This window comes from Haliaeetus leucocephalus, unplaced genomic scaffold (genome assembly GCF_000737465.1).
Source record: "Haliaeetus leucocephalus isolate CR32 unplaced genomic scaffold, Haliaeetus_leucocephalus-4.0 Scaffold2, whole genome shotgun sequence".
Classification (NCBI taxonomy): Eukaryota; Metazoa; Chordata; class Aves; order Accipitriformes; family Accipitridae; genus Haliaeetus; species Haliaeetus leucocephalus.
The window spans coordinates 14209601-14225176 of NW_010972438.1; the positions used below are offsets into that span (position 1 = coordinate 14209601).

The 15576-nt window shown below is 54.4% G+C and overlaps 1 protein-coding gene across 3 annotated transcripts in view; it reads right to left on the reverse strand.

Moving 5' to 3' along the window:
- Positions 1 to 345: 345 nt before the first annotated feature.
- Positions 346 to 15576, reverse strand: part of ABHD6 (abhydrolase domain containing 6) — a 19943-nt gene continuing 4712 nt past the window's right edge. For 2 of the 3 annotated variants that reach the window (XM_010572219.1, XM_010572201.1), the window contains exons 2-10: positions 11945 to 12009; positions 10093 to 10236; positions 6443 to 6599; positions 5922 to 6035; positions 5573 to 5705; positions 4119 to 4276; positions 3429 to 3483; positions 2842 to 2942; positions 346 to 2109 (exon numbers count right to left, since the gene is read on the reverse strand). In XM_010572219.1, coding sequence (XP_010570521.1) covers positions 1933 to 2109; positions 2842 to 2942; positions 3429 to 3483; positions 4119 to 4276; positions 5573 to 5705; positions 5922 to 6035; positions 6443 to 6599; positions 10093 to 10211 — 1014 coding nt within the window. In that variant the 5' untranslated portion in view covers positions 10212 to 10236; positions 11945 to 12009 and the 3' untranslated portion in view covers positions 346 to 1932. Of the gene's footprint in view, positions 2110 to 2841; positions 2943 to 3428; positions 3484 to 4118; positions 4277 to 5572; positions 5706 to 5921; positions 6036 to 6442; positions 6600 to 10092; positions 10237 to 11944; positions 12010 to 12523; positions 12759 to 15576 lie in introns of those variants that run through there. The other variant, XM_010572209.1, reaches the window with a different exon arrangement.

Sequence of the window (15576 nt, forward strand, 5' to 3'; positions counted from 1 at the left end):
AGCAGTAATGAAGACATCTCTGCATTATCAACACTGCTTTCAGCACAAATCCAAAATGTAGCCCCATACTAGCTACTATGAAGAAAATTAACTCTATCCCAGCCAAAACCACCACACATGCATCATCCCACTCCACAGTCCCCTTTTTCCTCAAAGGAAAAAATAATCATTGCACAGCAGACTCCTTAAATCACTAGATTTTAATAGCCATATAAATCCTTTGCGTACAGCTATCTGTGGCATATGAGAAACCATATAGATACCCAACAACTTTTTCTGGCTTTTACCACATAAAACTATCAGCAATTTTTTTTTTTTTTTAAATCAACTCCTGTAGTAGAAACAATAGCCAAGCAATTAACAGCAAATTTCTAATTTTCTAAAAGAACAATGTTTCTTCTCTTAAAAAGAGCAGAGAAGCTGACGGGGAGTTCCAGATACACGTACAGATTGGGGTACCTCAGAAAGACGGTGAGAAGATGGCTGTCAGCACCGCAAGTGTAGTGTGCATACCTGGTCTGCACGGGGGCTCCGGCAGCACCCGGTGTCGACACCCGAGGGAGGAGGGCTGGGGTGTCCGAGGGGTTAACGGCCGCCTGCTGCTTCACCGTGCAGAGGACCACGCGCAGCCTTGCCCTCCGGTGGCCCTTGGTCCTGCCCGAGACCAGGACCAGCCCTCTCCCCTTGAACACGCGGCGAGGGACTGCACCCACGGAAGTGCAGGATCCGTCCCCGTACATCGCCTTGCAGGCTGCAAAGCGTAGCTCGTCTGCATTACCCGTTTCTATCTATAATTTCACTTGGCCGGGAGTTACAAACCATCAAGAAGAAGCACAAGCACACCGTACGTTTCCACGCCACCGCCCAGCGCCTCGCAGGAGAGCTGTCCCCCTCCTCGCCACCCAGCGAGCCCAGGAGCCCGTACACCCACGCTATTCGCAGACACAGCCCACTCCCACTCCTCACGCCTGGTTTCGGTGACGTCGGCATTCACAGAATTCACAGAATTCATTAAGAAAATCGTTATTTACATCAACGTGTTCAGCAGCGTACGTGGTAGAAGAGCTGAGACAAGAGTTCACCCGAGTTTGCTGACTCGCACCCTGCCCACAGGTTTATTGCTGACTTGGGCTTGGGGACCAAATTGCCCCGAGGGGTTTCCATCCCTCTGGTTTGCACAACAGTGGCAAAGCTGCTGTCTGCACCCCAAGTTTTCACTTGCCATGTTCACCCTCAGGGGGAACCATCCCCCGGGCAAGGCAGGCTGTGCATGGATGCCGTACCCTGGGCAATGTTAAGGCATTACATATACACAAGAGCTGTTGGGGGATTTAAAAAAACCCACTCAAAGTGTAAACATTTTTGCACATACAGTCATTGGACTTCCACGCATGAAGTTTTCTGGTGTTTTCTGCGTAAATCACGAGTTAAGGAACTACACAAAGAGCACTCGAGCAGACGCCTGGAGCACTGGGGTTCTCTTACAGCACGGCAGCATGCAACGCAACGGACTCTAAGTAGTAGAAATATCGTAAGTCTCAGTCCAGGACGCTTCCTCCTTCCTACGTTTCTTATATAGTTTAGGTAAATGTCATTACAACTACGTGCCGGTAACTCGGGTGAGATGGGTGGCTGCATAAGGAGCTTCAGCACACTGCATGGCTAGAGCTTGGTGATTTTGGCTCATTCCTACTTTATCTCTAAGTAGAAAAGGGAGAGATTCTGCTTCCGTTCCTGTATCTATGGAGGTTGCTCAATGACCCCTAGGTCGCTGTGCCGGCGGTGCTATAGGTTTAGGTATCAGTGATTCTGCCTTCCTCAGGGACTTTGGCACATTCACCCCGATTCATACAAGATCCCTGAGAACTTATCAAAGCTGCAGTACTTTACAATTTAAAAGACCCGGCGTGGGCGCTCGGCTCCCCGCCACGCTCATGCCTGCTTCTTGTTGCTGTCCATGCTGTGCAGCAGCGCCAGGAACTCCAGGATGAGGTTGGCCGTCTTGCGGGGCCGCTCCACCACCACCGAGTGCCCGCAGTTCTCCAGGATGTACACATGGCAGTCCGGGATAGCGCTCGCTAAAACACTGGCGCCAGAAACGTCCAGGACCTGGATGGCAGGGGAAAAAATAGTCATTCCCACGGGCAGAGTTAGGTTTTGCTGGACACCATAGAAACCCTGTTGCAGCTGCCTTTGCAAGTCCAAGCGAGATGCTGAGCAGGGATGGGGACACGGTCCTTGTGATGCCAGCCCCATCATGCAGTACCCATGCCTGGGGACGGGACCGGGAGGCTGCATGGTGCCGGTCTCAGCATGTGGCAGGGAATTCTCTTGGATGCTTTTTGGCTGCCGCCTCAGTGCAAAGGGGTCACTGCAAGCAAATGCTTGCACCCTTGCATTTACAGAGCGCTTTGCCTGCCTGCAGCTTGCCTCCTCCCCCTCTCACTCCTCCCTGTGTAACCAGCCCTACGAGCCCCATGCCTTGCCTCACCTCGCCGCCTGCCCACGAACAGCATATCTCTTCCCAGTTGCCAGGACAACTCTCTTTGCTGGCACTTTATTCCTCCTCCCAGCCCACGCCTGCTGCGGCGCTGGCGCCTGCCCCCTCGCCCTCCCCAGCCCCGGCTCTGCCCTCTCCTCCCTCCGGTCCCACGCTGACTTTCTGCCCATCACCCCGCCGAGCCCCCGTGTCCAAACCCACTGGGAATGGGGACACACGTATGCCAGCTCGACGCAGAGCAGCACACAGGCTGGCAGCATAGCCCACGCCATGCTCCCACGGGTGGACACGGGCAGAGATGGAGACGCGGTCCCATGGGGGAGGCGGAGGAGGCTGCGTACCTGGTCCTGCTTTCCCCAGATGACCTGCGTCGGTGCTTTGATCTTGCTCATGTTCTCATGGAGAGAGTGCCTGGACTTTTCATCTGCGATTTCTAAAAACACTAGTGGGGGCAAGAGGAGAGTCAGTCCTACAAGGGGGATGCTTTGCCTTCCCTTCTTACAGTGGTCCCCGCGGGCCAGCCCTGCCAGCATCCCCTCAGCGAGAAACCCGGGCAGGGGTGATGGAGAGAGCGCCGATGGGCTGTCCTTGCAAAGGCTGAGTCCTGCACCGCCACCAAGCCCCTCTGCAGAGAGACCCTCTTCCGAGCCCATCTCCTCATAGATATTAGTACTAATTAACCCAGCTGGCAGGACGAGGGTAAAGCAGCAACCCCATCGCCCATGGGGGTGGCAGTGGGTTGCTACCAGTGACCAAGGCGCATCCCCAAATCTGTTAATGACACTGCCCCCTCCCACCCTCAGCAAGGCAGCAGGGGGGTGCAGGGGACAGATGGCAGCAGGGGACACGGGGCCAGTGACAGCCCATCCCCATGCCCTGGGGGTCCGGCTGGAAAGCCTGGTGAGGGAGGCTGCCGCCACACACTTACGTTTCCGGTAAAAATCATTGTGTGGGATGCGAACGTCGACGAGGCCCTGGAGGATCTGCAGGGAGAGCAGAGGAGGGGTGTTGGGGGGGGGACCCGTGCCCTGCACAGGGCTGAGCACGCCCGAGAGCGCCCATGAGCATGGCAGGCAGCGGGGAGCGCGGCCCCACCACCCCGGCAGTCTTGGTGTTACCATACTTTTTGTTTTCTTATCCTCCAATCTAGTCATCCCAGACTTCCTAAGGAAAACCAGCTTAATGGCCAGTCCCTCGCCAAGTTCCTCTCGCCTGACAATGAGGTGATTAACATTTCCATTGCTTTTGCTTAAAAAGCAGCAAACAATTCCCCTTCAGGCCAGACAACAGCTGCCTTAGTTATTTAATTCTTCCTGCCAGCCATATTTACTAAAAAGCCCTTCGACATCCCAGCCTGCTGCCAAAGGCGTCGCTGGAGGAGGAATTTCAGCAGGCGCTGTGAGAGGGCGGTGGGAAAAGCGAGTTTGAAGGGAAACTGCTGGAAGGGTGCTGGGAGCGGGGCTGGGGGTGTCCCGCCTGGTTGATGGGGGGATGGCAGCACTAGCTCTGCTCCTGGCATCGCCTCGGCTGCCACCATGCAGGCTCAGGGAGAAGCAAACCTGTCCCCTGCTCTCCAACCCCCCTTTCCCAGCTGCTATAGCCAGCCCGGGCTTCTCACCTGCTGTGGCACCTTGAAGCGAACGTAGGAGCAAAGCTTCAGCATATCTGCCATCTCCTCGGGCGTCGAGGGAATTAAAGGGATCCTGTCGATGCATTTGGACTCTTGCAGCTCCCGAAGCTGCTTAATGAACTTGCTGTCAGTGGTACTCGGCAGGCCTGGGTCAAACGAGAAGGGGGACACAAGCTAAAACCCGGATGAGACCCCAACAGCCCCAGCAACAGAGCATCACTGTAGTGACCTGCATCATCCCTGCCTCTGGCCTGCCACTTGCTCTATCATTAAAAAAATAAAATTAAAATAGAGGGGGAGAATTAAATCTGTACATACAGCAACCTTAATATGTATCCAGAGGTACCCCAGGCTCCCTCCTGCTCCAGGACACCACCGAGCCCTGCGGGCTGATGCAATACGAGGTGTATTCCCTGTAGACAGGCATGAATACTTTGGCAAAAACTATGTAGTATATACAGTGTTTATTTTTATGTGGATGGTGGATGCAAATACTAATGCCCATGCCCAGCCTGCTACAGCAAAGGGTTAGACAGAAAATTTCAGAAGCCCCATCCACATGCACCACTGTGGGGAAGACTCCCCCAGCAGCTTAACCCCAAACCTCTCTGCAGCCCCCACACAGAGGTTTTACATCCAGAAGCCCTCAGAGAGTTGGCCAGCACCTCTCCCAGAGAGGAGGGGAGCCTTGTCACACCCAGCGCCTGGTAGTTTGGTAACCTTGCGCTTTGCTTCATTAATTACCTGGGAGCTGCTTTCCCTGCATGGGAGAGGGAAAGAGCTGCTGTACCAACCGGGATGCAGCAAAGCCCTCCCTGGCAGAGAAGCTCCCTGCCAACCCCCCCATGTCTCCTGCAGCATGTCATGCCCAGGCTCTCCCAAGCCCCCCACTGGCCAAGGGGATGGTGGGGATGGAGGAGTGGTGCACAGGCATGGGGACACCCCGCTGACCTGCACCCAGCCCCCAAATGGTCTTCCATCTTGGAGCACCCAAATGTGGGAGGAGTGAGCTCGCCGGCTCCCAGAGCCCCAGCCCTCTGGCACGCTGGGGCTCTCAGTCAGACTGGGGAGACTTTTCCCATTGCTGCCTGGGTTCCCCCTCCAGACTGAGAGTCTATGGACTTGCCATATAAAATGGCTGCCACCCCAAGAGGAAACACATTTTTCCTCCAGAGCAGGAATTGTCCCATTTACTCTAGTCCCAGCTCTAACCATGGCATAGCGGGGCATACTCCAAAGCCCCAGGGAAGAGCAGTCAGGACAAGACTGTGATTTGCTCCCATGCCCTGGAAGCTCGCTCTGCTAGAGATTTTCAGACCATACATACAAATTATTTCAAAATGCTTTGCACTAAAAGACTATTGTGCCTCCAGTGCTGCTCTGGGCTTTCGCACTGGCTCCTGCTTGCCCTCTCCCCATCTCACCTCCCCTGCATTGCCCACCTGCAGGACAGATAAGGGTCAGGCTGCAAATGTCTTCTGGATACTGAGCAGCATAGACGCCGGCAACGTTTCCGCCCATGGAAGTCCCAACCAGATGAAAGGGCCTTCTGTTCAGCTTGATGCACTCCACGAACTGGCAGGGGAGCAGAAGGAGCATTGTTAGCGGGGACGAAGCAACGGCATGGGGTCATTAGAGAAATTCAGCTCAAAAGCTTGAGGTCGATGGCTCTGGCTGCCTGGGAAGGGAGGGAGCGGGGCCGCACGAGGCAGGGCTCACGGAGCTTAGCATCCCTCATGTCCCCACATCCCTGCATCCCTCTGCAAAGGCGATGCAACACCGGGGCATTACCTGGTGTATTCTTTTAGCTTGCCCACTAATGGAGTAATCGTCCAAGGCCGAGCGTGTTGTGCCTTCATGCCCGGGCATGTCAACACACACCAAGTGCAGGTTCTTCGGCAGGAACTGCAGAAACAAACCGGGGGTGGTTACAGTGCAGGGGAATCACTGCAAAGCTCAGGGATGGAAACTGGTGACCACGGGTGGGAGCAGGGGGGTCACTCTCCTCCTAGCAGCCCCTGGTTACTCATGCACCAGAATAAGTCAGCTCACATCCTACCAAGGATGACATGATGGCAAGACTCGCTTTCCATGGAGAAGGCAGGTATGTACTGCTCTTCCCCTGCAGCTCGGCATGTCATAGGGATGAAAGGGATCCAACAAGCAATGAGCACAGAGCTAAGGAAGGTGTTTCTAGCATGTTACAGTGATCATCACATCCCATGCATGCAACCGTTGGGTCCCCACACCGCCTGCAAGCCCAGGACCATTGACTCTCACTAAGTAGCAATATGATAGAAATTGAGTCCCACCTTGACTATAGACAGCCACATGTCTTTGTGGGCTGAGAACCCATGTAACATCAGGATGGATGGTCGGTATCCAGGTCTCCCTCTATAGGAATAACAAAACTGATAGTCATCGTAGTTTGCATATCTAACCTGCATACCCAAGGCTCGGCGCCAGTACCTGGAAACAAGGAGAAAACACCACCAGTGAGCGAGGCAAGACCGGGGCCCAGTGGTAATATAAGCCAGGTGACAAGTCCAAACTCAGCCGCAGTTTGCTAGTTTGCTAAGGCCAGTTAGGTTGGGCTCACATCAGTGTTGTCATGGCCCTAACTGGGACTAATTCTGAGCATCTTGTCCCTGGACCAGACCCTATGCTTACATGTGATCCCTTACAGGTGTAGTACCGGCCACTGGCTATTCATGGCTGTGCTGCAGACGGCTTGTGGAGACACCCTGTTTGTAAAAAACTTCAGAAAATACCCGAAATAACTAATTTGCACAGTTCCCTCAAGGCAATGGAAATGAGCCAAAATAACAAACCAAAAACTGAAAACACCCAAAGGTTGGTATGAGGAGTGAGGCCCAAGAGAGCAAGGCAGAACACACACGGCAAGGCAGCATGCAGGATGGGCAGGCCAAGGGAGGCACTTTTTCCAGGTGGGTAAGATGGATCTGTCACGAGTTTATTGGGGTGCACCCTTGCAGCCATGGGACAACATCACACCATGTTGGATCCCAGCCAAAACAACCATGTTACCCAGGAGCACCACAGAAATCCATTCCCCATATATGAACTAGATGATCCTTAAAAATTTATTTGTACGTACACAAAGAATCGGGGGGGGCCACCCTTACACAGGGTCAAACACCCCAGAAGATACCAGGCTAAGCCCAGGGAAACCTGGGTTATTCCTCTGAAAGCAGAGGCAGACAGCTCCTGCCAGCGCATGCTTGGAGCCTGCTCAAGGAGGATGCAGTGAAACTGCTGGCCAGAGGGGACCTGGGCAGAGATTATCAGTGACACTTTGGACACATGATGTGTACATGCAGTCCAAGACGGAGGAGTAGGCTTGCTTCCTCTGCATTTCCCCTGTGCTCAGACATATCCCTTGTCAGGATAACTACTGGGCTACTCCTGAGGGCCGAGATACGGGCAAATACTTTTATAAGCAATATCAGAATTTATTTGAGACACAAGAGCAAGGTCACCAACACTGCTGGGCTGTCCTAGCTCTCTGCCCACACAAAGCTTATGCATAGTGCAATCCTCTTTTAGCATAATCCCTTTTTAGAGGGAGTTAGTGGAACTTAAGCAGCATCTCGGCTCTGTGCTGGTCCTACAAGGAGAGGTGAATTTCTCCCTGAATAAGTGTCTTAAGAGTCCTCGCCTCAAAGGCACTGGTGTAAACTACCGATGGGCAAGATGATAACATTTTTAGCAACTGATCCTGATGGATCAATTCAGCAGAAGGCAAAATAATCTGTGCAAAGCTGAACTGATCCCTTGCGAGGTGTTAACGCGCTTAGTGGCAGTGGCTAAACTGATTAACCCCTGGCGGCAGAGCAGGCAGAGCAGGCGGGCTCTGGGGCTGGGGTCAGCGGGGCAGCCCTGGACGTCACACCCGGCAGGGAGATGCATTAGCGGCAGGGGTGGGAGTGAGGCCATCGGCGACGGGGGCCCAGCGTGACCCTTGGCCGCGCCGTCCGAGGACACGCAGACCGGCACCGAGGAGGAGGAAGGGGGAAGTGAGTGGTGGGAGAAGGGAGAAGCGTCCCCAGGGACCTCCCCGGGGACCTCCCAGGAGCGGTGCCGCAAAGCTGGAGCCGCACGGGGATGAAACGGGTGGACGGCATGGCATGCTGCCTGCCCCCTCTCCTGCCTCTGCTGATGGGGAAACGCAACGATTTTGTCCCAAAAAAGAGCCGACTCAGAAAGAAGCAAACAGGAAAGGAATAGTAAAGGGCAAACCCACTCTTCTCACCCACTGTCCCTAAGAGGTGGCCGTGAAAGAGAGCATTGCAGTTACTCCTGCAAGATGCCAGTGCTGCCAGAAATGCTGGAGGAGAGAGAGATGGAGACACTTAACCTTCAAAAGAAAACAGCCCTGCTGATCTCTGCTCACATGCTCCCTCCCTCAGCCGAACACAGCCTGACCTACCCACGGTGCATTTTTACTCAGCCCCTAACTTGCAACCCCAAAAGACAAGGCAGCAGGGTCTTTTCTATCTCCCTCAACCAGGCTCCTCAAAGCTCCCAGCATCAGCCCCTTGCGTCTCCTTTGCCCTGTCCTGCCACCCCTGCCTGTGGCCCTCCAAAGGCTTCGCCCCGACCACACTCGCTCTGCTCTGGTGTGGTCGCATTTCTCCAGCAATCCTCCTCTGAACCTGAGCCCATCAGGGTCCTCCCTGGCTTCCACCAGCCACTCATATGTCCGAAGGAAAAAAAACCCCTTTGACTGACAAACCCGGTACGGTCTGGACCTGCCCCGGGCAGCAGCCCAGGCGTCCCTGGGGCAGGAGGCTGTCACACCTCCTGCTCTCCTTTGCAGAGCAACATTTGGCCTCTCAGGTCCTCATGCAAGGCACAACGGGAAGAAATTCTCCCCTGTGCCGATCCAGTTGCTGGAGTTTTCATCCCATCCTCCCTCCTCTCTCAGCCTCCAGATGCTCTGATTAAAAGGTTGCTAATAAATGTGCTGTTAGAAACAGGCTTCATCACGCTGCTGCATCTGAGTGCCGGGGTGGGCTAACGGCCTCCTCTCACAGGAGGTCAGTGATTTGGAAACACCCCGTGAGCAAAACTGCAGGAGCCACCATCTGCCAGCAACACGTGAGGGCAGCCTGCCGTGCTGCCTGCTGCTGCCTGCACCGGGCGATGAGACGCTGCCCCGGCTTCTGAAAGGAGCATTATTCCAGCTTTCCCCTGCAACAAACCCAGATGGGAAAGCGAGCAGCGTGCTTATCACTGAATTCCAGGGACAGACAAGGACTGAAGGATGTAGCACCTGCCTCCTGGTATCAGAAAGGACAAGATGCTAAGGGGGTAAGGAAAAGCATCGCTTCATCTTATCTGATGCTCCCAGCCCAGAAGAGAGGGAGAGAATGAGAAAAGCCTCCTCTGTAACTACTAGCGAGAGAAAAGTCCCTGCCTGCCGAGCAGGCTGTTAGCCGGGAGGGAGTGCGTGAGCCCGGGGAGCTGCGGCAGAGCCGAGGACACCCACATTGACGGCTGCATTGATAAGGTGGGAGGTCACCAGCCTGCGGGGCTGCCAGGCTGGGGGACAGGCAGCAACAGTGATGCTTTTCTCAGTCGCAGTCCTGTCCTTGGGGGAAACAACCCAGAAACATTTGGAGACATCCTGCAGCCCAGCTGAGGCTGCCCCAACAGACATAAGCCCCAGCAACAAAAAAAACAGTAAGAAAATGCCGTTTTCTTCTCCCAGAGATGCTTAAAGCTACACACAGCCAGTATGCCTGTGGAAAACCCCACCTCACCCGCTCCTGTTGCCGTCACGGGCAGGAACAGCCACCTCTGTCTGTGCCACCTTGCTGCCTGTGGGCTCTTTGTGCATTTGTGTGTGTGCCAGGGCGCAGGGACCTGATGGGGACCATCACCATCAGGTAATTCCACCTCTGCACTAAAATGAGAGCAGCTGAGCTAATGAACTCACCAGTAGTAGATGCGGATGAGCGCTGAGGGCCAGAGGAGGAAGGAGGCCACGAAGGCCAGGATGGGGATGGCCAGCGTGCCGCCGGCGATGACAAACATGTTCAGCACATCCAGGTCCATGCTGCTCTTCACCGCCCAGCCTCACCTGCCCACATTTAGGGAAGGATCAGCGGTTAAACACCAGAAACAATGACAAGTTGACAGTAAATGAGATCTCTGCTGCCAGGGGGAGAGGAAAGCGGCTCTGCGAGAGGCAAAGGATACTGCTCAGGAGCATGGCAAATTCTCTTCCAGTTTTAAAAATCGATTATTTCTTCTGGCTCCTTAATGGATCTAATTATTCCAATGTTATCCTCTCAGGAGAGCACATCTCAAACAGGCGATGAGCCTCCTTAACAGGCACAGACCACATCCAGGGTGACGGGGTGCAACGTGGCCCTTGGGACACTTTGCAGACCGGGGAAGCACAGCCCCGCTCCGTTGGGTGCAGGCAGCCTTTCCACCCCGATGGGTGCAGGCAGGGCTGCCTTAACGCAGGCTCCACGTTGCTTTTCGGAGGCAGGCGTCCAGCTCCGGCTCCCCTCCCCCTGCCCAATCCCAAATCCCCAGCACACAACCACTGACCTAGAATTGATGGCTTGAGCCCAGCTCTCATTACTGCTCCACACAGGCACCAACTAATCAAGGGAGCAGAGCTTAGTAATGGGCTCGGGAACTGAAGGAAACAACCTGGCAGGGCACTCTTTGGCGACCAGCCCTTATCTGAGACAAATTCATCCTCTCCCCCATGTCCTCGCTCTTGCCCCACGGGGCGTTTTGCACTTGCTGTCGATCACAGGTCCCCATCCCGGCTCCCGAGCTTCCTTCGGACAAATCTCAGGGGCGGCAGGTGAAGGACACAAGGTGCAAGGGCGAGCTCTCACGCAACGCCATGCTCGTCCCTGAACTCGCCCCACCACAGGCAGCTGGGATATATTTTTCTCATTAAGAGATTAAACCCTGTCGCACACACATCTCCTCTAATTCCTCCTGCTAACCAACATACGTCTCGCCCTTTCCTCGGCACTAGCTCTTTTGTCACACATCTATAAAACGAAACATCCTCAATGCCTGCTCTCCCACCAGCCAACCCCCCCCCAACACCACCACCACATTTGTCCGTGCCAGGGCAGACAGATTTACTTCTGCTTCCTGCAAGACTCACGGCAGTATGTGGTATGTTGTATATTATGGCATGAAGCAGGAACAGAATCGTCGCGGTCACATTCTCTCCCCCTCCAATGCCGTCACACTGAATCACATCAAAGCCCCACATTACACACGACCAAGAAAAACAGTTTATAGAACCTCTGAAGCAACAGTCAGGTTTGCCCTCTTCCCCCAGGGAAAACAGGAATAACTGAAATTTGAGGAATACTGTATATATTTCCACCAGGCACCTCCTTAACAAAGCTAAACCTCATTTCCTTCTTCAAGCCTCAACAACACGCCGTTATTCATTTAATTAACATTTTGTAGAAAGATCTTTGATCTCTGCACGGCTTGTTCATAGATAAACAATTTGTGCAACAGATAAACGTTTTATGTGAGAGCAGGGCTGCACGGGAGCCCACCTGAGAGCACTTGCTGCCTTTCGCTATGTCACTAAAACAGAGAAGAAATTAAGCACAGAAAATCACCATCATTCCCACTGGCGACCCATAACAAGAGCAGGTTGCAGCTAGGAGAAAGCACGGGAAAAGCGTGGGGCGGCGGGAGCCCCTGTGCTCCCCAGCGCGGGGTCACCACCTCCGCCTCCACCGCCCTCGGAAAGCAAAACAAGAAGGAGAAAGCCTTTAAAAAGCCCAGCTTACTTTGCAGAGATCCCCTCCTCCTCTCGGCACAGGTCCCGCTCGCTGTGAGTAGCGTGTGTAGGCGTCTGAAAACACCGTCAGAAGAGGAAAAAAAAAAGGTTAAAATCGCACTCCTGCTTTATCTCCTCCTTTCAGACTCAGTAGCTGGGCAAGATGGTGAGTTTGGGGTATTTAAGCCACCAGCTTCCCTTCAAGACACCTCATCTTCACCATCTGACCAACCTTTCCCCTGTTTATGAAAATATGGTCTTTTGTACAATAAAGCCAAACAAGGGCACTTGTTCCAAGTAGGAGCAAAGTGCAAGCTGCCATCTGAGATGAAGCAAAAGCTGGCGCAGCACGGCGGGGAGAGCCAACGCCAGCAGCCCCTGCCACGGCAGGGCTGCGCAGCACCCAGCGAAACGGGGCTCATGGTTGCGCTTTGGGTGATTATAGCTATTAGAACAAAGCCAGCTAAGCTGCTTCCCATCCCCTTCCTCTTCGTCTTAAATGTAATTTTCTAAGCGCTCTCGGTGCCAACCCCCCCGAGCCTTCCCTGTGCGAGTCGGGCTGAAGCGTAGCACAGCCGCAGGAAATTACTTGAGAGGCAGGAAAACGCTGGCCTGAACTCGCCGGCAGCTTTTGGCTGTGGAAATTCAAGCTGGAGGCGCAGCGGGAGCACCGGAGAGCCCCCCTTGCCCTGAGCGCTGGGGACTGCTTTGAGCCAGAAAATCCCTGAGAGATCCCCCCCTGCCACGGCTGTGGGGCCCGGGGCACCCTGGGGTTCCCACTCCCATCGTGCCGGAACGTTTCGGCAGGGCCACGGCAGCTGCCGCTCACCACGTGAGCCCTGGCGCCCAATGCCAGCCACGAGCACCCAGCAAGCCTCGCTCAGGGCCCCCGCCGGCCACGGGTGCTCGGGGGGGGGGAATAATGCTCGGGGAGCCCCGCGGCGCAGCCAAGCCTCCTTCTGCGTGGCCAGAGCATCGCCATCGATTTCCATGGCTACCTCCGATGGAGGCGGTGGGAAGGAAAATGCCGGCAGGCCCAGCTCCACGGTTGCAGGCAGCCATTATCAGCCTGGTCCTGAGCACCCCCAGCCCCATAAAGCCACCCCTGCCCCCAGCAGCGCTGCAGGGACACCGGGCTCCCGAAAGCCACGCAGGAACACCCCCGGTGCCATCCCCCCCCCCAAACGGTGCTTTGCTTAGGGGACGATCACCCTCCCTGCTGCACCGGTACCAGGGACAGGAATGGGCAGCATCACCCCAGGCACCGGCACAGTCCTTTGGTACCAGCTAGAGAGACACTGTGGGCTTAAAAATAAAAGCGAGCCCCCTGGTAACAGCTGTAAGTCTTCAGACCGCAGCTCATTCATCACTCTGAGGTGCCCTGTGACCAAGAGTCACAGCAAATGGCTCCAAGCATTGCCACTGCTTCTTGGAAGGGTCTCCAAGTACCTCATAAATTAACTCGCAAACATCAATTAGACAAGTCTGATAAATGCCGTGTGATTATGGTGGCTATAAGGCCAAGTGGGCTGTGCACCCGGCAGGGTACGGGATGCGAAACCAGGAGCACCGGTTCCCACACTGGCAGCTGAGGCACAGGCACTAAGCACTGCCACCCCTGCATCCCACCTGGGAGGACGCCCCAAACAAGCCACCCCAGGTAACGGGATGGACCAGGACAGATGCTAAGGGGAGGCGCCACGTCTCCACTTGTCTCCTATTTTCCTCCCTGTGTTGAATTCAGGCAGGGGACTCATCACCTGCAAACAGAGGGGCCAAGAGGCAGGAGCAGGCTGTGGGTTGCTACAGAGGACAGCATGTTGACAACAGTCCCCAGGGCTACCGGCCAAAGCGACAACAAATTACTGTGAGCAAGGTTTGAATCCTCATCAATATTTTTTTTCTCTTTCAAGCTTGGTGGGTCACACCAGGGAGGCTGGAGAAGACCCAACAGTGCAACTCAGGTGTATATATCAATTTTTTCCAAGCCCCATGTAAGATGCAGCAGCAGCAGCAGCACACCCCAGTGTGTGAGATCAAAAAACTGCATTTAGCTCAAAAAAAAAAAAAAAAAAGCAATCCCATAAACGTGAAAGCAGCTGGGATTGTTACCCAGGGAGACAGGAGGCTCTTCACCAGGATTAACATCTCTCGCAGAGCCAACGGGGCGAGAGCTGGGATGGGGATGCCTGGGGGGGGCCCATAGAGGGGCTGCGGCACAAAAGCCTTCACAAGGCAGAGGGGCTCGGCTCGGAAGGGGAAAGCAGCAGCTAACGCACTGGGCAGCCCCGTGCAAAGCCCAAGAGGGTTTTTTACAACACAGGAATCACATGTATGTGCTCACTGTCTAGACGTGCCAAAATTCAAGCACAAAGGTTGAATTGAGCTGTGCTCATTGGGACTGGGCTGCAAAACTAGGGCTACTGCCCTACGCTCGGTGTTTCACTTACCGCTCCCCGCGCCCAGAGCAGCCCATGGCTGAAAAGACAATAGATTTAAAACCTCCGAGTAGCTGAAAGCTAAGTGGCACATTTAGGCATACTTTAATTTTTTCTGAAGAACTGAAGAAGAAGAAACATCAACCAATTTTAAGATCCCACTGCAGAAACAGGGGGCTTTGACAGGCCGCAGCGGCTGAGATGGGGCCCCCAGAAACCCTGACTCACACCACTGACCGTGTAAGAAGAAAAACCCGAGCCATGCAAGTAAGCCATTTCCCTTGGAAACCGCCTCCCCCTTGGCATCCTCAACAGCCAGAAAAATAATACTGACCATAAACAATGACATAACTAATATTACGATTCCTCAGTGGTACATTTTGCAGCATGATCTTTTAGATGCCAGTCACAGTGAAATTATAATTTAAGATCTATTAATATTTGAAAGATCTCTGTCCATCAGCCAGCCAGCTCTCGGTCTTAATCCAGCCTCTGGAGGGCTGGGAATAGGAAACGTGCCCTTTCACCTTCATTTATTTATAGAAGGCAGAAATGAGATCATTATTTCTGCAGCGCCGTTTCACGAAACACGCATCTCTGACCCATTTGTATCTGTGCAACGTGGCTTTTAAACACGAGCCAGAGAGTCCGGGCTGGCCCCCAGCCCCACTGCTGCACCCCAGGCTGGGAACACGCAGGGACGAGCCGCCGGTGTCACTGCCAGCCAGCCTGGGGACAAGGTGGCTGAAAAGTACAACCGGAGCGGGCTGTGCTGCCAGCCAGTCACTGATTTAGAAAATCATAACGTGCCAGACCTCCTTCCGGACCCCGTCGCCACCCCCGTCCCGCCGCACACGCACGCAACGGAGGATGCACGGCGCAACTGATGTCACGAGCGTGCCCGGACTCAGTCCTCTCCTGGGGGTGGGGGGGGGTAGGAAAGATTCGGGGAGGGATGGGGTAGGGGTACCGGGGGGCCACCTCCAGGTCCCCTCTCCCACCACACAGACACCCCCCCCCGCAAAAGCATCCTCCTGAAGGAAAATGACGGCATCCTCCAAAGAGCAGCGGCCGAGATGCAACGCCGCTCTCCTCCCCTTCGTGCCCCGTTTTCTGATTATTCTCGGAGGGGGTGGGGGGATTTTAAGGCAAATTAATTAAATCTTTAATTTTTTTTTTATTATTATTTCTTGCATTTTGGCTT